At 38.4% G+C, this 26,737-nt stretch overlaps 2 protein-coding genes across 2 annotated transcripts; one reads left to right on the top strand and one right to left on the bottom strand.

Annotated features, from left to right (window-relative positions):
• Positions 1 to 796: 796 nt before the first annotated feature.
• tmbim1a (transmembrane BAX inhibitor motif containing 1a) lies at positions 797 to 18,658 on the top strand. Its single transcript, XM_033650502.2, has 12 exons — positions 797 to 1,046; positions 10,994 to 11,311; positions 12,810 to 12,880; positions 13,221 to 13,285; positions 13,375 to 13,428; positions 13,526 to 13,576; positions 13,668 to 13,707; positions 14,941 to 14,978; positions 15,074 to 15,161; positions 15,263 to 15,358; positions 15,815 to 15,868; positions 15,962 to 18,658. The coding sequence occupies exons 2-12, from the start codon at positions 10,999 to 11,001 to the stop codon at positions 16,109 to 16,111; spliced, it is 1,020 nt and encodes a 339-aa protein (XP_033506393.1). The 5' UTR covers positions 797 to 1,046; positions 10,994 to 10,998; the 3' UTR covers positions 16,112 to 18,658.
• On the bottom strand, positions 17,013 to 26,401 carry LOC117271939 (uncharacterized). Its single transcript, XM_033650503.2, has 3 exons — positions 26,325 to 26,401; positions 24,428 to 24,716; positions 17,013 to 19,760 (listed from the first exon to the last, which is right to left on the bottom strand). The coding sequence occupies exons 1-3, from the start codon at positions 26,398 to 26,400 to the stop codon at positions 19,589 to 19,591; spliced, it is 537 nt and encodes a 178-aa protein (XP_033506394.2). The 5' UTR covers position 26,401; the 3' UTR covers positions 17,013 to 19,588.
• Positions 26,402 to 26,737: the final 336 nt, after the last annotated feature.

The following is a 26,737-nucleotide window of genomic DNA, read 5'->3' as shown; positions in this document are numbered from 1 at the left end:
TGTTAGCAAGTTGCTAGATGCTATGTGGTACCAACCCCCTCCACACACACACACACACACACACAAAACAGCGCAATATAATTCACTATCTTGCTTTTTGGTACACAGCGGCTACCGTAGTTGTAATACGCGTTTGAAACAGTGAGGAGCTAGAGTGCACTATCCATTTGAATGCAATATACGATTTCAACGTTAGATGACAGAAATTCCTACACACTGTCCCTTTAATAAAACAAATTGAAGGTGCAGGTTTCAAAGAGTAGAACAGCAAAAGTCCGCTAGCTGTGCATGTTATATTTGTTTGGAAAAAGTGTTTAATATAAGACAGTTGTTTTGTCGGTGAACCTTGTTAGGCGTAATGGAGTCGAATTTTGTAATGTTATCTTTATTAAAGGTGGTCTGTTGTCAGTGTCAATGTTCATATGAGTAGAGGAAAAGTCCGCTAGCTGTGGGTACGTAATGAACAGTCCCTGATCCAGTGAAATACATTACTCTGACACGTGCCAGTCTGCATAATGAGTACTTTTACTTTCGGTACTTTCAGTACAGTTTGATGCTAATACCTTTGTACTTTTACTTTAGTAAGATTTTGAATTTATAACAGAGTATTTCTATGTTTTGTTACAGTTACTTCAGTAGATCTTTGTACTTCTTCCAGCACTGCACCTTTAGTCTGTAACATGAGAAGTGCCTGTTGAAAATGAGTCAGCCAAACCCTCAGGCCTTGTTTCTCTCTGACACACACACACACACACACACACACACAGATTCCTCTGGACTCCACCCTGCTCTTCACTGTTCCAGGAAATGTTCTTCAGTGCTGCTTCGCATCTGTGAGCTGCAGCTTCACACTCCGCAGAGCAGAGCTGACAGCAGACGGAGCAGCTTCATTATTAACCCTTTTTACACTCTCTTCACTTCTTTGTTTTTTTTTTTTTTTGAAACACAGAGGGCGTGGCCGACAGTGGAAACCATTCCAGTTTCCTCACTTCACCGCTGGGAATAATTACCTCCATATTGTTTCTCTCGTTGGCATCGCTTACTCGGTAAGTGGAGCTCATTTTAACTTGTTGTTATGTTTTCATGGCGGCTCAATGACCCCGAATTACAACCAACATGGAGCTGAATCTGTATCTGGTGGTGTGAGCGTGTGTTTTCCAATGGCTGCCTCACAGCACTGTGTCTCACCTGAAAAGGCTTTTTGTGAGCTGAGGTTTGGTGCTCAGTGAACAGGGTGGAGGAGTGGGTGTAGTCCCTGTGCTCTCTGGACACGTTTATGTTTCCTAACAGCTCCTCAGCAGAGTGAACTTCACATGTTGAAGTTTAATTTATTCACAGTTAGACTGCTGGGTTTTTGTCCTGCTGTCTGTAAACTTTGGTCAGGAAAGGGGAAACTGTGATGGTGCACATTTTTCGTGGTGACTGCAAATATCTCGTTAACTTTCACACACACACACACACACACACACACACACTCACTCTCTCACACACACACGCACACACAGGGCTGTTTGTTTGCTGCTTTGTTTCAGCCCAACCCAGAAACAGACTTTTGTTTAGGGCAGACATTTCTGACTCGTCCCACCAGGGGAATCACAGGTGTAACCAGCAAACACTGCTGATGGCCTCGTTCCAACACAGTGTGCAGGTCAGCCAGCATGTGTCTCTGATATAAACTGATACTGTAAGAGATCAGTGAGGGCCATCTGTGCAGGTCAAAATGCAGGAAAACAAGGAAATATGGACGTTTCTGAAATAAAAACAAATAGATAAATAAATTTATTAATACATATATAAATTGTAAGATGCAGATGTTAGGTGCCAAAATGTAATGTAATGTAAATGTATTAAATGTAATATATTCGTTTATGTCCTGTTCAACTTTTATTTATTTATAAATATAACTTTATCTATTTATTGCCTTATTTATTTCAGCATTTATTTGATCTATTTATTTTTTTCCATAGTCATTTATTTATTCCTGTATTTATTTATTCTGTTATTCTTTCTTTCTGTATTTATGCATTTATTCCTGTATTTATTTATAATTTTATTTATTTATTTTTGTATTTTTTCCCTATGTTGTTATTTATATATTCCTGTATTTATTTATTGTTTTATTTATTCATTTTTATATTTAGTTAGACTTTTATTTATTTATTTAGACATTCCTGTATTTATTTATACTTTTATTTATTCATTTTTATATTAAGTTAGACTTTATTTATTTAGGCATTCCTGTATTTATTTATTGTTTTATTCATTTTTATATTACGTTAGACTTTTATTTATTTATTTATTTATGTAGACATTCCTGTATTTATTTATACTTTTATTTATTCATTTTTATATCTAGTTATTCTTTTATTTAGCTATTTCCATCTTTATTTATTTCCGTATCAATTTATACTTTTAGTTGTTTATTCATTTTTGCGTTTATTCATTTTTGCATTTATTCATTCCTGTATTTATTCATACAACCATTTATTAATACTCAAATCATTTTTTCATACTCATAATATCCATGTCTGAAGGTCAAGAAAACTCACTGAGGGTGCAGGTTTCAAAGAGTGTAACATCTGTAGACAAAAAGCTGTAGGTGGGTGATTTTTTTTAATAAACTGACCCAGTGAAATACATCGAACATTATCCTATAGGAGAAAACACTGAGGCCATAAAACCCTTTAAAATGTTTCTTAATGAGTCATATTAAGAGGATATTGAGCCTCAGACCTGAAACACATAAAGGGAATGAAACCATTACTGGGACTACAACTAACAATTATTTAATTTATTTTTATTTTTTAAATGTATTTACCCATTGATTATTTTCTCAATTAATTGTTTGTAAAGATAACAGAAAATATTCTTTCTCATATAAGAAACTGGAATCTGAGAATTTATTTATTTTTTTCTTTAAAAATTAAGTCAAACTGATTATTTGTCAAGTTAGTTTGCGATTTCTTTAATAGCGCACAGCTTATTGATTAATCGTTGCAACTTTAGCTTTACTAATACTGATTTTTGTAATTGAAATAATTGCATGAATTTCCCTCATGTGTAATGACTTGTTGGGCATTTTCCTCTCGGTTCATTCATTCAGCTGTCAGACTCCCCATAGACACAAACACTGCTGAATTGTCTCCAGTCAGGGACTGTATGAAAGTTATCGGGGTGATGAGCGGGGCTGAACCTTATTTTTCACTTTATTAAAAAAGCCAAGGCCTTCTCCAAGGTTGTTAATATTTTCTCCAAACCCTTCTCTTGACTTAAATGTACCGTAAAAATGGCAACACACTTCCCAGAGGTTCCACGGTTTGAGGAAAATAAACGATGACATTGTTGAATATCGCGATAACGGTATTACATGTGATAAATGAACAAATATTAAAATGTACTCAGTTTTCTGCTGTTGTCAGTTTGCTGCTGAAATATATTGTGAAAGTTGTCTTTGTGATATAACAGTAACAAATCTATCTGTTATAGGTCTGCACCTACTTATTTTCATCATAGATTAATCCACCAGTTATTTTCTCTATTAATCAATGGATTGTTTGATTTATTTAACATAAGAAAACTGTGACACAAAGCCCATTCCAGCGTCCAAGATTCCAAGTTGATGTCTTTAAATGTCTTGTTTTCTTTGACCAACAATCCAAAGCCCAAAATGATTAAATTTTCTATAGTGTAAGATCAAGAAGAAGCAGCAAAGTCTCACATCTGAAAACTTGGAAGCTTTTAACGTGTTGCATTTTTTGCTGTATCTTCTGCAGATTGATTAACTGACAAAGCTTTGCAGCTCTTAACTGTCTACTATATTGCAAAACAAGGCTGCAATAAAATCTTAATTTAGTACGAGAAAAAAAATGAGATCCTCTTCTGCTCTCCCAAAAAAAAATCCGGCTACCCTACTCTTCCCTTTCCACCTTTTTCAGGCCCTAAAGTTGACATGCCGACCCTAACTTCACTGTAGATGGACAGAATAACAGAAACACTTTACAAAAACAGCCCAGCAATTAAAAAAATATGTTATCAAATTCCTAATGATCAGTTTGTTTTAATTTGATTGTAAGTTTGAAGCCCACAGTGCAGAAGTACATCTAATTTGGAAAGAAGAAGTTTGAGAAGTCATGATGACAAAGGCCACATACAGGAAGACTGTTCAACAGTTGTAGACTCTCACCAGCATTAGCTACAAGACACCTTACAGGTTATTTAATCCACAGCTGTTAAATCTAAACCTGAGACAGTCCAAACAAAAAGTAAAAATTAGTAGCTTCGTCAAACCGGTTCTCACTGTGACTGTCCCATAAGGTATTACTGGATTGTAATGCTGTCCTCCCAACTGACTTCACATGACACAGGTTGCACAGAGTCTTGCTGCCAGTGACGTGTGGAGAGCTATCTGAAGAATTGCAGTTTGTGCTGTTTATTCTTATGCATTTATTATCAGGGACATTGATCAACACGCTGTTAATGTGCCAGTGTTAGCCTGTTGTCCCACAACCTAAAGTCACTGTTGAAAACAACCCATAACACACACAACATATAAAACCAGAATCAGAGGACGCAAGATGCAACATGAATGGCTAAACAGAATAAAAAGGTCAGAGGAGTGAGGCTGTGCCATGCAAAGTAGGACATGTATAAACAAGGCAGCTAATGCAAAACTATGTTAAACAGGCGGTCAGCAAAAGCAGTAAAAACACAACAACAAAAAGTTCATTTACAGAAAATGAAAACTGACTTTTGAAAACAAAGTTTTAAAGGGACAGTTCACCCCAAAATCAAAAACACGTATTTTTCCTTACCTGTAGTGCTGTTTATCAGTCTTCATAGTTTTGGTGTGAGTTGCTGAATGTTGGAGATATCAGCTGTAGAGATGTCTGCCTTTTCTCCAATATAATGGAACTAGATGGCACTCAGCTTAAAAATCCATTTGAAAAACTCAACAGCAATGTCTCTTTCCAGAAATCATGACGTGGTTACTCAAGATAATCCACAGACCTTGTTGTGAGCAGTTTCATGAAGGAACTATTTTCTTTCTACCGAGCTACATCCGCCAACTGTATCAACACACAGAAGGAAGCGTTCATCTACACATGTCTGAGAGGCTCGTGATAGTGCAAATGTAAACATTAACCTTTTAAAAACGGACGTTCTGTGGGATCCTTTTTGAATCTATATAAAATAAAACCATAATGGCTAGAGCATTCATTCTTTCTGCAGCAGGAAGCTAAGGCCTCTGCCTTACATGTTGTGCAAACGTGGTGACAACACGTGGTGATGCTAGTATTTCCCCCTAATAGCCACAGGAGATCTTTCTTTGCATAATCCTCTTTATATCGATCTAAAATAAAAACCATAATAGCTAGAACATTCATCCTTTTTGCAGCGGAAAGCTAAGGCTTCTGTCTTCTGTGGCATTATGCTCATAATGATGTTATTGTGTTACATCATGTGCAGTGCAAAACTATGCGAAAATACAGAATGGTGCCAGCGGAACAAGGTCTGTGGATTATTTTGAGTGACCGGGTCATGACTGATGATATCTCCAACATTCAGCAACTCGCACCAAAACAATCTAGACTGATAAACAGCACTACAGGTAAGAGGGTAAAGTGTATTTATGATAATGGGGCGAACGGTCCCTTGAAAGTTACATGCAAAGGATTGGTAAGAGTACGGCTGCACGATATGCAAAAAAAATCATATTGCAATAATTTTGACAGATACTGTGATTGCGATGTGTCGCTGTTTTATTGAGAGTGGTAATTTTTTGCATTTTATTTTCACTGAAAAAAATACGTAAAACCGATGATGAGGTCTTTAACAAACACACGTTCCCTTACGTCTGGGCCACACTGCCTATGTGAGCAGGCTACCTCACTGAACTGCTGCGGCTCGCAGGCATGCAGTGTTCACCCTGACAGCGTTACTGCTGCAGAGCTGCCTGCTGCTGTATTTCCACAATTAACAGTCGGTACTTAGGGGCAACTAGTAGCTCAGTGGGAATGTGGTCCATGTACAAAGGTAGTGCCCCTGCCGCAGTGGCCAAGGGTGCGCTTCTAGCCCTCGGCCCTTTGCTGCATGTCATTCCCTCTTTCCCCCTTTTCACACTCAAAACTGCCCTGCAATTAAAGGCAGAAAGCCCCCCAAAAATCTATCTTATCTATCTATCAAAAGGCTATTTTCACTGTTGATTTTGGGCTGAAACCGCACATATTACATAGAAAAAATGGGCAAGACTTAAATTCTTTAGATGATCTGCAGCTGAGCAGCAGCTTGAGCCACTGCTTACGCAGGCAGTGTGGCCCAGGCGTTGAATGATTTGTAGGCTGGGGCCTCCCTGTAGCACCACAATGCTACATTTGTGGTGGTATATTGTGACACATTTTACCTTTTTAATAAAAAAAAATGCTGCTCCTGCAGTTTGGATATTGCACTTGGTTATATTGTGATTTTAATAATATTTTGATCAATTGTGCAGGTCTAGGTAAGAATTACTACGTCGTATATTTACCTGAAGGATCTTCCAAAACTGGGAAGCTCTTACTGAAAGACGTTTACCTCTTTATGTGTCCTCTGACTCTGAATCTTGTTAATGTGTCACCAACATTTTCCAGAGAGTTTGGTAAATGGAAGAGGTGCAAGTATATTACGAATTTTGAGTTAACAGGCATTGTGATGTTTGATGAGACTTTCCCAGCAAAGGAGACCATGTCCAGGAGGTATATTACAGCGGTGGTAGCTTTTAAGTTTATTATCCAGGAACTTAAGAGCTCGGTTATACAGACTGTACAGGCTTTAATATTGTATCTGTGGTTAGGCTGCATGGACGTAAACAAACTCGTTGTCAGAGGGTGTAGCACTGACTCAGAACCATGACAGTGATGACTTGTGTCGGTGGAGATGATGATGAAGTATAATAATCAGTTGTGGGAAATCAACATCAGCTGTCAGCTCTAACTCATTTCTCACTACAGCTGGTCTGTCAACCCCTGAGACAGTTTCTCAATGTCCTACAGACAAGTTACACCCTCCTGTTCAAACACCTCTTGCCCTCTCGTTTGCTAACTGTGTGTCTCAGTGACCAAAGAAGTGATCGGGCTCCCCTGGCTGTTTGACTGCTCTGAAGCACTTTTTCCATTTTGGTGTTTTCTGTCCTGTTGCTTGGTGCTCTGGGTGTGATGTAATGGCAGCATGAGGTGGAGCCAGCTCTTGAATTCCTTTACTGTGCGTATTCCCCTAAAAAGCCCCAGTGGATAAATAAGCGAGCCAAAAGGAACCTTCTTAGAAACAGGGGTCAGTCTGTTTAACATGGTGGCTTAGTGTCTATTTTGGTATTGTAACGAGTCAGAGATCATCTGCAACATGTGAGAGAAATTATGTTTAAAATCTGAATGATTCATGTCATAAAAGTGGGTTCATTTTGTTGGTAAAGCACTTACAGTGTTGTGTAAAAGTACCACAGCTCCCTTAATAATCATTGTAGAAACATGGAATAGTTTGGCCATATGTGAAAACTGTGTGTGTGCATGTGTGTGTTTGAGAGGGTGTGAGGTTTATTATTAGAAATTTCCCTCAGAGACGTATGTGGTGGCTCCTGAGCCTGTGGTGGTTTTTGAGAACCACATTTCTAAGCAGAACCACATGTCACTTTAACCTGATACAACCCCAAATGGATCCTTTAGAGGGGTAGTTTGGACTTTTGGAAGTGGGGTTGTATGAGGTACTTATACATAGTTAGGGTACTCTCTACAATAGATGGCAGTTGGCACGCCCCCAGTTTATTTAGCCACCTAAAAACTCAATTTCAGTATAAGTGGACGCTGTATTCAGAATATTTTCACCGCTTTACACTCACTAACTACTTTGCTAGGTACACTTCTACTATAGTCTATAATAATTTCACTTTCAGCCATGTTTGTTGTGCTGTGTGTAACAGTATGACGTCAGTTTGTCAGCAAATCAAAATATTGCGAGAATCGCGATATGAATTTTTCATATCATATAAAAAATTATACGGGTATTATCGGGAACAATGTGATATGGCACACCTCTAGTTTTGATATAGTTTTGCTCTTGTTAAACGTGGTTCTCAGTGAATCAATATGTTAGCCACTTTCCATGGAGGTATGCAAAAAAAAAATACAAAGCAGTACACTGCTTCTGTGGCACTGCTTCTGCTTGCCTCTCCAAACTGGGAGACTTGCTGTTTATCAATCTAGATTGATAGTCAAAGTAGTGCATGTTTATTACTAAAATGCAAATGAACAAAGATAAAAAAATATGTGCTAATTTGCTGTCAGTAACATGTACATGTGTCATAGTAATTATATAAATCAAAAATCAATTAAAAAAAAAGCTTGTTCAGAAGAATAAACTAACATATATAACAATGTAAAATAATATTAAAATGTACTAATTAACTTTGTAATTGAACTAGGGATGCACCCATTTTGAAATTCTGGGCTGATACTGACGCCAACATTTGAAATAACAATTTCCCCAATAGCCAATACCGACGTTTTTATAGTGGTGTTTCTTTTGTTTTTTGTTGGTATTTATTCTTCTTTTGTTTCAGGGAAACACAAAAATCTACAGTTTAAAAATAAATGAGCAATTTTAAAGTCATTCAGTCTTTCATTACACTACCTTTGAATGAGCGCAAATTCAAATTATAATACACATTTATGAAACAACCTTTAACGTAACCTTCTTTCAAATGCAAAACATCTTTTAAAAAAAAACGTTTTACTACATATGATCCATCATAATTCCCTTTCTAATATCTGTTTTACAGTGCTGTGAAAACATCAACAAATGTCTCCTTCAAACAGCCGGATTTATTCAAGTTTCTCAACAAAAGCTGCATTTTACAAGATTACATTGAACACATCATGAGAACACAATTTACCTTCGCCTATACTCATTTTTACTGAATAGAGATTGAACACTTCACAGTGTAAATCAATGCAGCCTCTGTGAGCTGTTCATTGTGGCCACCGCCTGCTTAGAGGTAACAATAACTAGCTGCTAACTGCTAACAGCTAACTTAACGAGCTCTGCTCCTGCCGATTTCATGTTCCTTCTCTCCACATCCACTCCTCTCAGTAGTGTAGTGGTAGTTGAGTGGGCACCTGAGAGCTTTTGTCGTTTTGACATGTTAATGAGTGCATTTTGGGGTTCACATGACATCAGATAACTCACCTGTCTCTCCCAGAGAGCAGGTAAAATGTAACGAGCTAAAGAGGGGGACGGCAAGAACCCAGAAAAAAGACCTCTCTATTATTTAGTAGTTTTTCCTATGTAGTCATGTTGTTGTGGTCTGATGTAATATTTAAAAAATAATAGTATTAGTAAAAATAGTGAGAGATAACGGTTTTGATTTTATTTATTTTTTCTTACGCCATTTGTGGCGCCCCCCTGGATGACAGCATCTATAGCATTTGCCCAAACTACCTATGCCACGAGCTGGCACTGACTGTAATACGCTGACTGTTGACCTCATACAGCCACACTTCAAAAAAATCCAAACTATTCCTTTAAGTTCATCTCATTACCCAGCCTAATATAAGTGTTGGATAAATATGTGTGCTCATAAATTCACACACACCAACAGCAGCTCTGTGCACAGGCCTGAACCCAGTCTGTGCTTTTATTCAGTTAGTGAAACCAGGAATATGCAGTTATGTATGTGTATGTGAACATGTTTGTGATGGTTTATAAGGTAGGTTTGTCTCAAATTACAGCATAACGTCATAGATATTTATTAACCATCATAGATTTCACTGTATGTAGTGTATTCTTCTGTTATCTTAGCAACTGTAACTCTAGATCAGTGGTTCCGAAGTGGTGGTTCGCAGTCCAAAAGTGGGTCACGGGTCCATTCTAGTGGACTCATGAATGTGTCAAGTTTGTAAAAAAAAAATACTTTATTTCTAAGAACAGTGACTTTCCGGGACAGAGCTTTTATTTTGAAGTGAGCGACTAATGGACAGCTGCTTGACAGAGACAGCAAACTAGCCCGACGACATGGCCAAACACAAGTATGACGCTGAATGTATTAAACACTGTGGATTTTGAACTGATTACTAAAGAGAAATCTGGACCCTGTAGCTGAACCACTTGGGAGCCCTTCCTCTAGGAGGTCATTGTGATGTTGAAAATCAGTGAACAGAACTGCTTTATGGTAGCGCTGGACAGTATATAAATGTTACATCAGTATCATGATATGGGACAAGATATTGTCTTAGATTTTATTGTAATATCATAAATGTTGTCTGGTATCAAAGGCTGCAAAGTGAAGTCATTTAAAGTGATGTCATTTCCTGAACTTACTGGTTTGTCAGCTTTTCTTCACCCAATTAGTCATTATCACATTTAAATCTCACTGTGTAAATCTTTTATGAAAGCACCAATAGTCAACCCTACAACATCATCAGAATAATATCCAGGTATTTGTTCAGAAAAACTCAACATCAGTGTCTCTTTCCAGAAATCATGACCTGGTTACTCAAGATAACCCACAGACCTTGTTGTGAGCAGTTTCATTGGTTTCATCAACATTGTGGATTATCTTGAGTAACCAGGTCACGGTTTCTGGAAAGAGACATTGATGTTGAGTTTTTCAAATGTATTTTTTGGCACTCTGAGCACCACAAGCTGAGTGCCATCTAGTTCCATTATATTGGAGAGAAGTCAGACATCTCTACGACCAATATCTCCAACACTCGGCAACTTAGACCAAAACAATCTAGATTGATAAACAGCACTAAGAGGGAAAATGTGTTTTTGATATTGGGATGGACTGTCCCTTTAAGGCCCACGCAGTGATACAGGTATACAGTATCTGTGATAAGCTGAAACTGGCGGATAATATTGGGCACGTGTTCGTTCCTGTTGTTTGTTCACTCTCTGTTATCAGCTTTTGTACATAGAAATGTGAAACAGACGTGAACTGTATTTTCTCCAACTTCTCTCCCCACAGGTGAAATGTCCAGGTCAGACTACCCTCCAGGGTACGACGACTCCCGGGGACCGCTGTATGCACCTCAGGGTGGGAATTACCCACCACCTCCTGCGTATGGCTTCCCTGGCTATGGTGGTCCCCAGCCAGGCCAGCCCTCTGCTCCCTACCCCAGTGGTCCAAACGCTCCCTTGTATCCAGGCCAGCCAGGGGGCTATCCTCCCGGCCCGTACCAAGGACAGCCGCACCCTGGCGGGCCTCCAGGACCCGGATACCCCAGTCCCCCTCCCATGCCTCCTGTCATGCCACCGACCTTGCCATCAGATGTCCTGAGCTCTGGTAAGATGGGGCCTGCTGAGCATATCAGTGTGTGTCTGCAAATGGGGTTAGGCTTTTTTTTTTTTTTTTTTTTTTGGAACACTGTGAAATAGCAGCAAGCCTTCATCCAACCAGCAAAATTGAGAAAATAGCCCTGGCCAATTGCTGACACTAAATTAAAGGTGAAAAAATATTAAGGCTCAGTTTGTTTAAAATTTTTTACACATTTTCGCAAAATATGCTTATTCATTTTTGCACCCAGAGGTAGATGAGTAGACTGTTAGCACTCAAATCTGTACGATAAATAAGAAGTGGGATTTATAGTTGTGCATCAGCTCTATGTAGAGCCTACACACACGGCCTTCGCCGTTGTGACCATTTTTACTTGTGCAGTGGTGTATCTGTGTCACTCTGCAGTTACACCTCCGAAGCACTAGTCGGTGGCGGGGATTCTGTGAGGTGCTGTAAAGTTTAGTTGAAAACACACCCAAAACACCCATTAAACACACATTAAACACACATTAAACATGGCTTCATAGAGACAATTTTAATCACAAGTACACAAATGAGCTTCACTGTAACTCGCAGTATTCACAGACAAACACTTGTCTTTATCTGGACACATATTCCCCACAAATACAACATGCTAATGTTTTTAGCAGAAGGCTATGGCATTTTACATTGTATAGATTAGCCTAGCAGTGAGCAGACTTTTCTTCTACTCATATGATGCCAGGGACAGCAGCAACATTAAACAAAAGTAACAATACAAAACTCAGCTCCATTACAGCTCACAAGGTTCACCGACAAAACAACTGCCTTATACTAAACACGTTTAACAAACAAATACAACATTCTAACGTTATTAGCACAAGGCATTTTACATTGTATAAATTAGCCTAGCAACGAGCAGAGATTACCTCTGCTCATATGAAGCCAGGATAAATTATACACAAGACTTAAAATGCTATTTTGTGGAGGCTTTATTGTCTCCACAATTTATTGTTTCTTATCTGTGAAATTAAAGTAATTAAAAGCGTTGTTTCCGCTGAGGGATATGGTTTCAGCTTACAAAAATAGACAAGAGGTCTGTGTCGACATGAGTAACATTTCTAGGGAGGTGCACAGCAAGCTACGGGGTAGGCTCTACATGGATGCAGCTGCGTCGATCTGACGCAGAAGTATAAATCTCGCTTAACGCTTAGCATAAAGATGGAAACAGGGAGAATCAACAAGCCAGGCTCTGATGAAAGGTATTAAAATCCACCTACCAACACATCTAAAGCTCACTAATTAGCGAGTTATATGTACTGGTTAATGGTTAATGTGTACAGACAGGTATTGGTCTTCTCATGGCAATCAAGTCAGTAAAAGTATTTTCCATAATGTCAAACCATGACTTTACACTTTGAATTTACAGCATGATGCCTCCTCTCTAAGTCTTCATTGGTCACTGATGACATGTTTCCTGTTGCTCTTTGTTGTCACTGCTCATATTTCTGTTCTGCTGATAACACAGGTGGTGATGGGTTTGCGGCAAGCGGCAGCGGTTTTGACGATCTGAGCATCCGGCATGCCTTCATCAGGAAGGTAAATCACACTTGTCACACAAACCAAACTATATGAGCCCAAATTTGTGTCTGCCTTGTGGTATTATGCCACAGTATGCCATAAAAATATCATAAATAGGTCATAATATATTGTGTGCAACCATAAAAACCCATAGTATATTATGTCACAAAAAAGTAATAGTATAGCATTTCATTTAAAAAAAATATCAAAACTTCATAGTATGTCAGAATAATACATAGTACAGTTTGTCATAAAAGCATTTTAGTATGTTGTAAGTAGTTACATTAAATCTTGTCTCCACTGATGTCAAATATGTGATTACACATACTACCTGCTTTTGTCCGCGTGTGTTTTTCAGGTGTATCTGATTCTGGCTGTTCAGCTCCTCGTCACCACAGCCATCGTGGCTGTGTTCACATTTGTGTGAGTATACAGTGTGTGTGTGTTTGTGTGTTTGTTTGTGGTCTGTCAGTGTGTCACACTGTTGTTAACTCCACCTCTGTGTCTCACAGCAAACCCGTCAAATATTTCGTAAGGCAAAACAAAGCCATCTATTGGACTTCATAGTAAGTCTCACTCTGTGGTGACACCTTTAAAGTCACGTTTTATAGGAACCAAAATAAAGTTCATGAACTTATTCATCTGTGCATTGTGTTGTTACAGCGCTGTGTATATCGTCACCCACCTGGTGCTGGTCTGCTGTAAGGGCCCCAGGTGAGTGTGACCGCTCAGTGTTATAAAGAGTATTTGTACAAAGAATATACATAAATCTGCATTGAATTTTCTTACCACACTCTCTTTGTAGGAGGAAGTTCCCATGGAACGTCATCCTGCTGTCAGTCTTTGTAAGTCAGACGTCTTGTGGTTGACTTGTGAAGTAGGAAGTTGAGACTCATGATGAATGACAGTTTCCTGGACTTGGATCGAGTCTATTCTTAGACTTAAACACTGTAGCTTTGTCAGCGATGACTTACATCAGCCTGTGCTGGTATTATCTCAATGTTCCAAGTTTGACTTTGATACTAAACAGTGAGTCACAACACATGACCCAGGCTGCGTTTGCATAATACTTTGATATGTTATATCTGTTTTATCAGCTCTGTGCACAAAATGGCTCCATGTATAACCTCATGGGCCATAAGGTGTTGTTTTTGTCATATAGCTGACCCATACTGGTATAATTTTTAATATCATATGAAAAATTCATATCGTGATACTCACGATACTTAGACGTGTTACCCACGGCAACAACAAGCATGGCTGAGAGTGAAGTTATTAGCGACGCTGCTGTGGTTCCAGAAAGAGGAGCAGCTTCAGTAGTGTGGAATAAACTGTGGCGTCCTGAATGTTTTATGAACAGCCCTGGACTTCTTAGACACTTTTAGTGACTTACCGCTCAGAGGGAACTCATTCAGCGGCTCCTCTGGCAGCAGCACAGCGCCTCTCCCTCTCCTCTCTTGCTGTACTCACACAGGAGTCGGTGTCATCAAGTGATTTTGTCATAAACCTTTGGTAATGTAAACCTACGTGACTCTTGCGGCTCGACAAAAAACTCCGTATATGTGACTGTGTGATAGTTGTGGTACCATAACAGCCTGTCACAGGTTACAGCGTGATGATTAGAGGAGAAATGGCAGAGCATAAAGGTCCAGGTGGAAAAAAAACCAACTCAGTCATTTAGGATTTTACTAAATGAAGGAAATCACCTGTTGATTTATATATATAGATCCCAGGGGACATTTTTGTGTTTGGGAGCTGTTTAAGTGTGTAAATTGTGGTAGATTTTATTTTGTTGAATTATTAAGATTGTATACAGAATCTGAGTTAATGTTGTTCTTCACAAACTAAAGAAATGAGAGATCATTTTAGTTTTTATTGAATATTTGAAGCAAACTGTAAAACTATATCATTGATTTTGTTGCAATTTTATGTTCTTAAATGAATAATTTATATATATATTTTTTTCGTTATCACAAAAATACCCTGAAATATTGTCATATTATTTTAGGGCCATATCGCCCACCCCTAGATGTGACTGTATTTTCTGGCAAACAGACCTTTTGTGTATTGTCTTACAGACCCTGGCTCTGTCGTACATGACTGGATCCATCTCCAGGTAAAAACAAACAAAATCGTTCAGTCCACGCAGTCGTGTTTTCATAGCAGGACAGTTTCCCTCTGAATAAACCATGTGCTGCTCTTTATTTTCAGTTACTACGATACAAAAGCAGTGTTTCTCGCTCTCGGGATCACTGCAGTCGTCTGCATCGCCGTCACCATCTTCTGCTTCCAGACAAAGGTAGGATGTGTGTGCGTGAGCGCTTATCAGCTTCAAATGGCCGCAGTGTGTTTGTGCAGTCACACGTGTATTAACCAGCTGTTGGTGCTTTCTCTTTCTAGGTGGACTTCACTAAGTGCCAGGGACTTTTCTGTGTCCTGGGGATCGTAGTATTTGTGATCGGCATCATAACAACCATTGTGCTGTCATTCAAATATGTGAGTTTAAGCTGACGTCAACAAAAAAATTGTTTCCTGACAACACATGTTTTCCAAGTTTACATCATTGTTATTATGGAGGATGAAAAATGACAAAGGTTGCAATAAATACATAAAGACATTATGTAAATAAGCAATAACAATAAAATAATAATTGAATAAATAATAATTAATTAATTAATTAAATATCGATATATAAATTAATTAAATAAAATAAATAAATAAAAAATAAATGTTCTTTTTGCGTTTATTTTATTTCCATATTTATTACATTTATTTGTTCATTTATTTATTTTTGTATTTATTTCTGCTTGTATTTATTTTTACATTTATTTCATCCTTGTATTTATTTATGTATTTATTAATTAAATTATTTAAATGATAAATACATTTCAATTTAAACTTACACTTAAGTCATTTTTTGTCCCCCATATGTAATGACTGTGTGTTTTGCAGATTCCATGGCTTCACATGCTTTACGCAGCCATTGGAGCCATAGCCTTCACTCTGGTAAGTATTTAACTTAACAATATGAAATTTCACGTTTGATGGCGGTTTTATCTACAGGGTTGTAATTCTGAATATTTCTTGCATCTCTCGTAGTTCCTAGCATACCACACACAGCTGCTGATAGGGAACAGGAAGCACTCCATCAGCCCGGAGGAGTACGTGTTCGCCGCGCTCTCCATCTACGTCGACATCGTCCAGATCTTCCTTTTCCTGTTGCAAATCATCGGTGCCTCGACCAAATAAATCTACCAAAGGGTACACAACCGACTTGGGTCAACAAGACGCACACAGGCGCCTGCAAAAACCATTCCATGCTTTTAAAAACCTTTTTTGTGTTCAGTCAGAATCAGGATACGTTTATAAAATCATGATGCACTCCGGTGAAAACGTCAAAGGGCTGAAATTCAGATTTTGTCACAGGTTAATCCTGTGCACAAAAAAAAATGCACTTTTTTTTCCTGAAACTAATATTTGTCTATATCTGCATTAAGCAACTTACCAGTGGTTTAAAAAGAATATTAATACTACAGTATAAATACAGCAAATACCTATAGACACTGGATCGCCAGCTGCAACATGTATTCATTCTCGCTGGACTTCAGTTAAGGTGGACAGTGTCTTTCTGCATGTAGATGTAAAGTCATCCATGACCTCAGGCCCGTCTGTATAAATGTTGTTTCTTCTAATGTTCAAACTCCAGTTCGCCAACAGAGGCCCATCTCTGGTTGGCTTTGACGTACAGTAGAGGGGTGGGCAATACCACAAAAGCAAAATTTGGTTTAGATTGGGTACCAAGTTATAGTAGGGCCACGATAATGATGGTACATATCATAATTTACGAATAATAGGCTACTTCTGAATCAATTTTGATTACCAAAGACATAAGGAATTTCTTTCTACTTTAAATATTAATATTCCCTGTTTATAAAAGTAATGGTTCCACATTTTGGGAAATTTGTATGAAAGGATTGATATCACTCATGTCTGTCCGCTAAATGTAAACCTACAGCCTGCAGAGGTGGAGGAGGAGCTTGGAGCGTTTACTTAAGTGTCAAGTGTAGAAATACTCGATTACAGTGGTTCCCAACTGTGGGTCGTGGTGGGTCTATTCTAAATGGACTGCAAGTGACTCGCAAATGTGTCGTTTGTAAAAAAAAAAAAAAAAAAAAAAAAAAAAAAAAGAAAAGAAAAACACACAATTTTTAACCGCAGTGAATTTCTGACACAAAGCCATGTCTCAATTCAGGGACTGTAGCCTTCGAAGACCGATTGCGTCACATCGGCACCACCAAGGCTGTCCCATTTCAAAGGCTCCATCAAATGCGGCCGACAAATGTAGCCTTCTTTCCCAGAATCTGGAGGATTCAACGGATGAATCCTTCGTGGCCCAGCCTATCCCAAGATGCATTTCATGCCAGTGACGATTATAGTTAAGTTAACTGACAGTTGTTAACCATCTAATGGTTAACTGTTGCTAACATTACTATTAGCTAAAAGTACACAGCTTAAATGTAATGAGTTTGCCTGAAAACGGTCCATCAGCCTGAACTATATCAAACGGCGGTGTCTCAGTATTAAATTAAAAAAGAAATTCAACAATCTCTGGGTCCGTGATTTAGGGCTAACTAACCTACAACAACGGGTCAGGGTGAGAACAACTGGTGATGCAACCAGGAAATCCTCCGCGGACCAGACTGTCCCATTTCGGAGACCGCTCGGTTTGGCTGATGTCAGCCGCGAAGGCCACGTCCCTCAAAGGCAGCAGGCCCTGAATTGAAACACGGCCAAAGGGACAGCTACTTAACAGAGACGGCAAACCAGCCCAAAGCCATGGCCACACTCGAGTATGACGCTGAATGTGTTAAACTCTGTGGACCTTGGACTAATGACTAAGTAGAAATCTGGACCAGTTGGGAACCACTGCTCTATTACATGGTAAAGTTCCTGCACTTGAGAAAGTAAATCAGCATATTTCTGAAATTATTTTTGCTTTAATTCTACAGGTACGCATGTTAGAAGGCAAAACAGGCTTTAATGGTAATTAGTAATTGATGTGATCATAGGGGGGCGTGCACAGAACAGCAGCTGGCAAGCTTACTAAGACTTTAGTGCCTAAAACGTGATGTTACATATGGTATTGATCCCCATGATGTTAGTATGGATAGTCAAAACTACATTTGTTTCGGCAGAATTGATACTATGGTGATTGATCTGCCCACCCCTAAAGTACAGCTCAGTACACATTATGACAGCATCAGATCTGCTGTCACGGCTTCTTATTTACAAGCCTTTGCTGGTGGTTTAATATGTTTCTAACTATAAACAGTCTACATCACTACAGTGCCTTCACAATGAGGATGTTTCTGAGATTAGATTTTTTTACTTTAAGAAGTACAGGGTTATACTCCACAAGCTTTTATAGTATTGTTACATATGTGTCTGTTTATATATTCTCATGTTACAGTCAGATACGGAGTGCCAGCAGGGGGCGCTTTTCTCACAGGATAACACAATCAGTGCCTTGGTGTTAAATTATTGGAACATTCCAGAGAGTCGGTGAGTTCCAGCTAATGTGGCATTGTCCAAAAGCTCCTGAATGATCAACCCCGCCCAGCTGGTCCTCGTGCACACTCCTACACACATACAACCCTTGACTCGAAACAGCTAAGGCAGACATTTTGAATATGCAGCACAGCGGGTCAGTGTGGGGGATGGGTTTGTAAATATACATATCAATGATTAGGAAAATGTGTTTGCCTTTTGGTATCAAATAAACATTTGTATTTGTGAGTTTTGATGTGTGGTTCATGTGCAGTCACAACAATGATTCTTGGTTATGTATTCACAAGTTTATATATACATTTATTTCATTTATCATTTATAGAACATTAGCATCAAGGCTAATAAATATGTGATCATCAGTGGGGTTGTATGACGTACTTATCCACGGTCAGCAGGCTAGAGTATCACCACGGAAACTAAGCAATGTACTGCTGTGGACGGGGGCAGCAGCAAAATTCTAACCACCGAAAAATATTGTGCGCACTTTTTTTTAGAATATTTTTGCCGTTTAACCATCAAACAGCCCTTTCTGATGGGGACCTGAAGCTGTTCTCTCTGCTCTCTTCAAACCCACCAGACTCCACTGACAAAAACTGTCATTTTACCTTGCAGAACACAGGAATTGTTGGTCTACAGCTGCCTCGATTAGTGAGGTTGTTTGTGTTATTTTGTGATGTTGGTGTTTTAAAGTTTTAGTTTGGATTCACCAGCATCAAACAATAACACAAACAAACTAACCAATCAAGGCAGCAGTAGACCAACGACTCCCATGTTCTGCGAGATAAAATTACAGTTTTTGTCAAAGGAGTCTGGTGGATTTTATCACAGCAAATAACTGCTTCAGTTCTCCATCATTCTAAATATAGCATACACTTGATTTTTTTTAAGGTGGCTAAAATCTGTTTTGCTGCTGCCCCCATCTCCAAACTGGGGGCATGCCAATCGCCATCTTCTGCATGTAGGTAACACACTGACTATGAATAAATACCTCATACAGCCCCACTTCAAAAAATCTGAACTGTCCCTTTAAAGATTCCATCACAAGCACGTTGATTCCCAGATTTCCAGCATCCACCTGTCGCAGAGACAATCTCAAAGAGACTTCAATCAGTCTTTGGGATGTAGTGCACTAAAATCACCGTCAGCCATACACGTACATCACTGGTCCAGTTTAACGACCTCTGCATTACGGCGGTAGCGACCCCTGTCATATTCTCCCTCGTTGGACATTTTCATCCTCTGTCGAATCTTCAGCTGCTTCAGCCGGTTCTTGTCCACTTGTCTCTTGGCCAGGAGGAAGCCGATGATACCCGCTGGGAGACCGATCATCCTGGAGAGGGGGTATTGATTATTAGATTGATTATTTTACTCAGTGGGCGATTTGGAGTGACTTAAGAAAAATGACTTGGTTTTTTTATGACCTTGTATGCTATGATTTTTTTCATCTTTTTCAATAACATACTATACTATGACTTATTTTCATGATTTCTGACGACATACTATACTATGACTTGATTTTAAATGATTTTGGATGACATACTATACTATGACTTTTTTTCATGATTTTGGACGACATGCTATACGATGACTTGATTTTAAATGATTTTGGACGACATACTATGACTTTTTTCATGATTTCTGACGACGTACTATACTATGACTTGATTTTAAATGATTTTGGACGACATACTATACTATGACTTTTTTTCATGATTTTGGACGACATACTACTATGACTTCTTTTTAAATGATTTTGGACAACATACTATACTATGACTTTTTTCATGATTTTGGACGACATATTATACTATGACTTTTTTCATGATTTCTGACGACATACTATACTATGACTTTTTTCATGATTTTGGACGACATACTATACTATGACTTGTTTTTAAATGATTTTGGACGACATTATACTATGACTTTTTTTTATGATTTCTGACGACATACTATACTATGACTTGTTTTTAAATGATTTTGGACGACATACTATACTATGACTTTCTTTCATGATTTTGGATGACATACTATACTATGACTTTTTTCATGATTTTGGACGACATATTATACTATGACTTTTTTCATGATTTCTTACGACATATAATACTATGACTTTTTTTCATGATTTTGGACGACTGACTTTTTTTCATGATTTCTGATGACATACTATACTATTACATTTTTTCGTGATTTTGGATGACATACTATGCTATGACTTTTTTTCATGATTTCTGATGACAAACTATACTATGACGTTTTTTCATGATTTTGGATGACATATTATACTATGACTTTTTTACCCACATTTGTTTTGCCACACTATTCAACACCTTTTCTTCAACCTGATAAGACTTTTTTATAGCATGGGTCAAATAATTTTATTGCATACTATACTATGACTGGTGTTATGATATTTCTGTGGCATACTGTACAATGACTTTTCTCACAACATTGTTTAATGACATTTTCATGACAACTGACTTTTCATTTGGAGCCTCTATGCCCCCCTGTATTGCAGGTTCCCTTGGATCGGGACTGTGCCTGGATGGTGTGTGGTAGTCGTGCTGCTGCCGTGGTTTTGTCTGATGCTGACTACTACTACAACCCCTGGCAAAAAGTATGGAATCACCAGTCTTGGAGGATGTTCATTCAGTTGTTTAATTTTGTAGAAAAAAAGCAGATCACAGACATGACACAAAACTAAAGTCATTTCAAATGGCAACTTTCTGGCTTTAAGAAACACTAAAAGAAATCAAGAAAAATTGTGGTAGTCAGTAACAGTTACTTTCTTAGACCAAGCAGAGTGAAAAAATTATGGAATCACTCAATTCTGAGGAAAAAATTATGGAATCACTCATTTCCGAGGAAAAAATTATGGAATCATGAAAAACAAACAAACAAAAGAACACTTCAACACACCACTAGTACTTTGTTGCACCACCTCTGGCTTTTATAACAGCTTGCAGTCTCTGAGGCATGGACTTAATGAGTGACAAACAGTACTCTTCATCAGTCTGGCTCCAACTTTCTCTGATTGCTGTTGCCAGATCAGCTTTGCAGTTTGGAGCCTTGTCATGGACCATTTTCTTCAACTTTCACCACAGATTTTCAATTGGATTGAGATCCGGACTATTTGCAGGCCATGACATTGACCTTATGTGTCTTTCTTCAAGGAATGTTTTCACAGTTTTTGCTCTATGGCAAGATGCATTATCATCTTGAAAAATGATTTCATCATCCCCAAACATCCTTTCAATTGATGGGATAAGAAAAGTGTCCAAAATGTCAACGTAAACTTGTGCATTTATTGAAGATGTAATGACAGCCATCTCCCCAGTGCCTTTACCTGACATGCAGCCCCATATCATCAATGACTGTGGAAATTTGCATGTTTTCTTCAGGCAGTTGTCTTCATAAATCTCATTGGAACAGCACCAAACAAAAGTTCCAGCATCATCACCTTGCCCAGTGCAGATTCGCAATTCATCACTGAATATGACTTTCATCCAGTCATCCGCAGTCCACGATTGCTTTTCCTTAGCCCATTGTAACCTTGTTTTTTTCTGTTTAGGTGTTAATGATGGCTTTCACTTAGCTTTTCTGTATGTAAATCCCATTTCCTTTAGGCGATTTCTTACAGTTCGGTCACAGACGTTGACTCCAGTTTCCTCCCATTTGTTCCTCATTTGTTTTGCTGTGCATTTTCTGTTTTCAAGACATATTGCTTTAAGTTTTCTGTCTTGACGCTTTGATGTCTTCCTTGGTCTACCAGTATGCTTGCCTTTAACAACCTTCCCATGTTGTTTGTACTTGGTCCAGATTTTAGACACAGCTGACTGTGAACAACCAACATCTTTTGCAACATTGCGTGATGATTTACTCTCTTTAAGGAGTTTGATAATCCTCTTCTTTGTTTCAATTGACATCTCTCATGTTGGAGCCATGATTCATGTCAATCCACTTGGTACAATAGCTCTCCAAGGTGTGATCACTCCTTTTTAACTGCAGACTAACGAGCAGATCTAATCTGATGCAGGTGTTAGTTTTGGGAAAGAAAATTTACAGGGTGATTCCATAATTTTTTCCTCAGAATTGAGTGATTCCATAATTTTTTCACTCTGCTTGGTCTAAGAAAGTAACTGTTACTGACTACCACAATGGATGAAAGTCATATTCAGTGATGAATCGCGAATCTGCACTGGGCAAGGTGATGATGCTGGAACTTTTGTTTGGTGCTGTTCCAATGAGATTTATGAAGACAACTGCCTGAAGAAAACATGCAAATTTCCACAGTCATTGATGATATGAGGCTGCATGTCAGGTAAAGGCACTGGGGAGATGGCTGTCATTACATCTTCAATAAATGCACAAGTTTACGTTGACATTTTGGACACTTTTCTTATCCCATCAATTGAAAGGATGTTTGGGGATGATGAAATCATTTTTCAAGATGATAATGCATCTTGCCATAGAGCAAAAACTGTGAAAACATTCCTTGAAGAAAGACACATAAGGTCAATGTCATGGCCTGCAAATAGTCCAGATCTCAATCCAATTGAAAATCTGTGGTGAAAGTTGAAGAAAATGGTCCATGACAAGGCTCCAACCTGCAAAGCTGATCTGGCAACAGCAATCAGAGAAAGTTGGAGCCAGACTGATGAAGAGTACTGTTTGTCACTCATTAAGTCCATGCCTCAGAGACTGCAAGCTGTTATAAAAGCCAGAGGTGGTGCAACAAAGTACTAGTGGTGTGTTGAAGTGTTCTTTTGTTTGTTTGTTTTTCATGATTCCATAATTTTTTCCTCGGAAATGAGTGATTCCATAATTTTTTCCTCAGAATTGAGTGATTCCATAATTTTTTCCTCGGAATTGAGTGATTCCATAATTTTTTCCTCAGAATTGAGTGATTCCATAATTTTTTCACTCTGCTTGGTCTAAGAAAGTAACTGTTACTGACTACCACAATTTTTTTTCTTGATTTCTTTTAGTGTTTCTTAAAGCCAGAAAGTTGCCATTTGAAATGACTTTAGTTTTGTGTCATGTCTGTGATCTGCTTTTTTTCTACAAAATTAAACAACTGAATGAACATCCTCCAAGACTGGTGATTCCATACTTTTTGCCAGGGGTTGTACTTATATTAATAGTTATACTTCTACTATTTTTATCATACACATGTTTATTATTGTCATATACATATACTATCAAATAATAATAAATCCACATAATATACTATCATAAAGTATCATCACTACTTGTTCATCACTTATTATCATTATTATTTTTTATTCCTATATATAGGTATTGCGGTTATTTTTATTGTCGTTGTTGTCCATATCTCTCTTTCAGACCCTCTGTCTTGCTCCATACATCATTTGTCATATAGATTACTGTAATTCTATTGTATTTTGATTATATTGTTGTGTTTTGTATACACTGTACTGTACTAAAACTTTTTTAACCACATTTTAATGATATCATGAATTCTTTTTGCAACTTTCTTTTCCTAACATACTATACTATGACCCTTTTTCATCACTTTTTTATGACACGCTATAGTATGACCCTTTTCGTCACATTTTGTTGACACGCTATATTATGACCCCTTTTCATAATATTTTTATGACATACTACACTACAATACATATTTTTTGACATACTATACTATGATATAACATACAATATTGAGACTATCCTCCAAATATGAATACAGATAGAGATAATTTAGTTGGTTGAACAGATACAGATACAGATAATGGTGTTCTCGCTCACCCCTAGTTGCCAATAAATTTTTGTCCTTTGAATAATTACTTGACAAAGTGTTGCAGCTGCTACAGCTACAGTTTCTGGTGTTACTGCTGATACTTCTGCTACATTTTGAAATGTGTCAACAGTCCTACAGATGTTGATTAGAGATGTTTTGTTCACTGCTCATCTACAAATCCTTTGTAGTTGTGTTGTTAGACATTAAGGGTGTACAGAAATGAAGAGACTCACCAGGCATAGCCAACCTTCATCATGGGGTTCTTTGCCTTTTTCTTGGGAATGTATTCAGGACCCTCCTCTTCCTCCTCCTCTTCCTCGGCCCTCCTGTTGTCTGTGTGGGTGCCAGCTGTGCTGTGTTGCTGGGTGCTCCTCTGTGGCTCTGTCTTAGAGCTGCACAGGGAGGCAGCAGGGGAGACATGCAGCGGCCGACAGTGAGCAGCATGCAGTCGCAAACACTGACTCAATGACGAGGTTTGGCTCCTCTGTGTAACCAGCCATCGGCCAGGAACAAGGTGTACACCTGACAGAGAGGAAAAATAGGTCTTTATTCTCTAATGATATGACACCTGTCCCCTCTACGGTGAGGTTAGAGGGTAGCTCTAACACTCAGGTGACAAAAAGCACATCAACACATTTTCACAAATGGATGTATAAAACAGGGTTTCTGGCTATCCACTTGAGCTAAGGTTAGTTAGCTGTTTAGATTGTGCATACAAATATAAATGTTTAAACTTTGTCAATATGGAGATGCTACACATTGTTAGCTCGGTTAGATTCTCCACAATTGAATTGTTTGGTTCATTTTACTGACACCAGAGAATACAGTAATTCATTGAGATTTACCAGTCTGGAAAACAAGAGACAAAAACAAAGTGGGGACTCAGTTCCTCTGAAGCTGTCATAAAGTCAAAATGTGTGTCCATTCCTTGATTGCCTTGTAAGTTATTCATATTCCTTTAGTCTGTAAGGGTCAAAAGGGTTTTTCCTAAAACTTAATCCAAGTTGTGAGTATTGTTTTAACAGAATAAAGTGGTGCCATGTCAGTGTGCCAGGTGCCCTGATCCTCAGGTGCTGTAAAACAAGTGCCATCTATCTTTGAACGCTTGTCAGATTCAGAAATGATTCAAAGTCTAATTTATATACAACTAATATTTATACTGGTTTAAATGAACAATTTGATATTTACTGAGGAACAGTTTGGTGTCCCAAATAAATATAGGCCTGATGAGTTAAGTGATTTTAGCAAGTAACAGCCCGGGCTTTTAATTTAAGTTTTTATTTGTTCTGTGGCAAATCTGTCTATTGAAAACTCTCCTGATGAGTGATGTATTCAAGAATTAACTTTATTCTCAGCTCTGCAGCCAGTATGGACAAGAACTCCAGAAACGGACCCATCAATAGCCAAAACCACCAGACTCCATATAAATAAACGGTAATTTTATCATCGTAAAACACACTTCAAATTAAGTCGAGAGAAGTAAAATAAAACTCACAAAAACCATCTTGGTGAGTCTTTTTACTGTTCCAACAATCACCAGCTCTGTCTGGCTGAAATAAACCCTTAATTTACTCAGTAAGGTGTGAGAACATGCTGCCCCTATACAAGCTTAAATTACTGTTTATTTAAATGGCGTCTGGTGGGGTTGGTGATGGCGATTTCATGACTGTTTCTGGTTAAACGAAAGGGATCTTACACTTTAATTAAACAGTCTATCTCTGTAGGGATCCTTTGCATCAGTTGTCATACACTTATAATAACAAGCTGACCCTGTCAGTGGCAAAACACTTTTAGTGAACGTTATGTACATGCTGCACCTATTATCATCGCTGCCTGCTGCAGCCCTTTCACCCAATACTGGATACATTTAAACAAACGCTGCTCCCATTATCTCTTAGACAAAAACATTGGAAAATAGAGTCCAGGTACGAAAACACTGAAGTTGACCGAACCTGGTTGCATCATGTTAAAACAAGGAAAACGCACCTGTGCTGTCCAAAATCACTGCGCTACATGACTCTGAAAACGCTCCCACCGCCCCCACTGAAGGCAGCGTGCAAGTTAAACTTATTACTTTTCTTGAGGGTGACTTTTTACAGAGGATGTAATGTCCATACATTTGTATTTTACCTTTTAGTGCTGTCCTGACAACTGTCACGTAGGGCGCCGCCATGTTTGTTGAACAGTCGGGCATGCGCAGTGGCATTTCATCGCATCTAACTGCTGCCACCTGGTGGACAAGACCTAGAATTACCGCCTGTGTGTCTTCGTTAACCTGGGAAGTTCAGTTACAGTTTACATCCATGACTGTGAACACACACATGCTCCACACATCTTCCCCTGGCAGCACAGAAGATCTATACAGTCAGCACTGTCTCACCATTAGTGTCACCGATTCAGTATCTGACCAAATGTCTCCCTTTCTGCTCCTGAGATATGATGCTGAATAATGGCCAGAAAAGAGTTTTTGAAGATCACTATGACGGCACAGTGAACTTGACCTTTTGGATAGAACATGTCAACACTTCATTATATCCTAACAG

This window comes from Epinephelus lanceolatus, chromosome 12 (assembly GCF_041903045.1).
Source record: "Epinephelus lanceolatus isolate andai-2023 chromosome 12, ASM4190304v1, whole genome shotgun sequence".
In the NCBI taxonomy this organism is placed as follows: domain Eukaryota; kingdom Metazoa; phylum Chordata; class Actinopteri; order Perciformes; family Serranidae; genus Epinephelus; species Epinephelus lanceolatus.
The sequence above is the reverse complement of the archived record's forward strand: the minus strand, read 5'-3'. Positions and strand labels throughout refer to the sequence as shown.

Excerpts from the sequence above, each read along its gene's own strand:
- tmbim1a (XM_033650502.2), top strand. The coding sequence starts at position 10,999 with ATGTCCAGGTCAGACTACCCTCCAGGGTACGACGACTCCCGGGGACCG. Across the intron at positions 11,312-12,809 it reads ATCAGATGTCCTGAGCTCTG|GTGGTGATGGGTTTGCGGCA; the intron begins GTAAGATGGGGC and ends CTGATAACACAG. Across the intron at positions 13,429-13,525 it reads GCCATCTATTGGACTTCATA|CGCTGTGTATATCGTCACCC; the intron begins GTAAGTCTCACT and ends GTGTTGTTACAG.
- LOC117271939 (XM_033650503.2), bottom strand. The coding sequence starts at position 26,400 with ATGCCACTGCGCATGCCCGACTGTTCAACAAACATGGCGGCGCCCTAC. Across the intron at positions 24,717-26,324 it reads TGTCAGGACAGCACTAAAAG|GTGTACACCTTGTTCCTGGC; the intron begins GTAAAATACAAA and ends CCTCTCTGTCAG. Across the intron at positions 19,761-24,427 it reads ATGAAGGTTGGCTATGCCTG|GATGATCGGTCTCCCAGCGG; the intron begins GTGAGTCTCTTC and ends CCCCCTCTCCAG.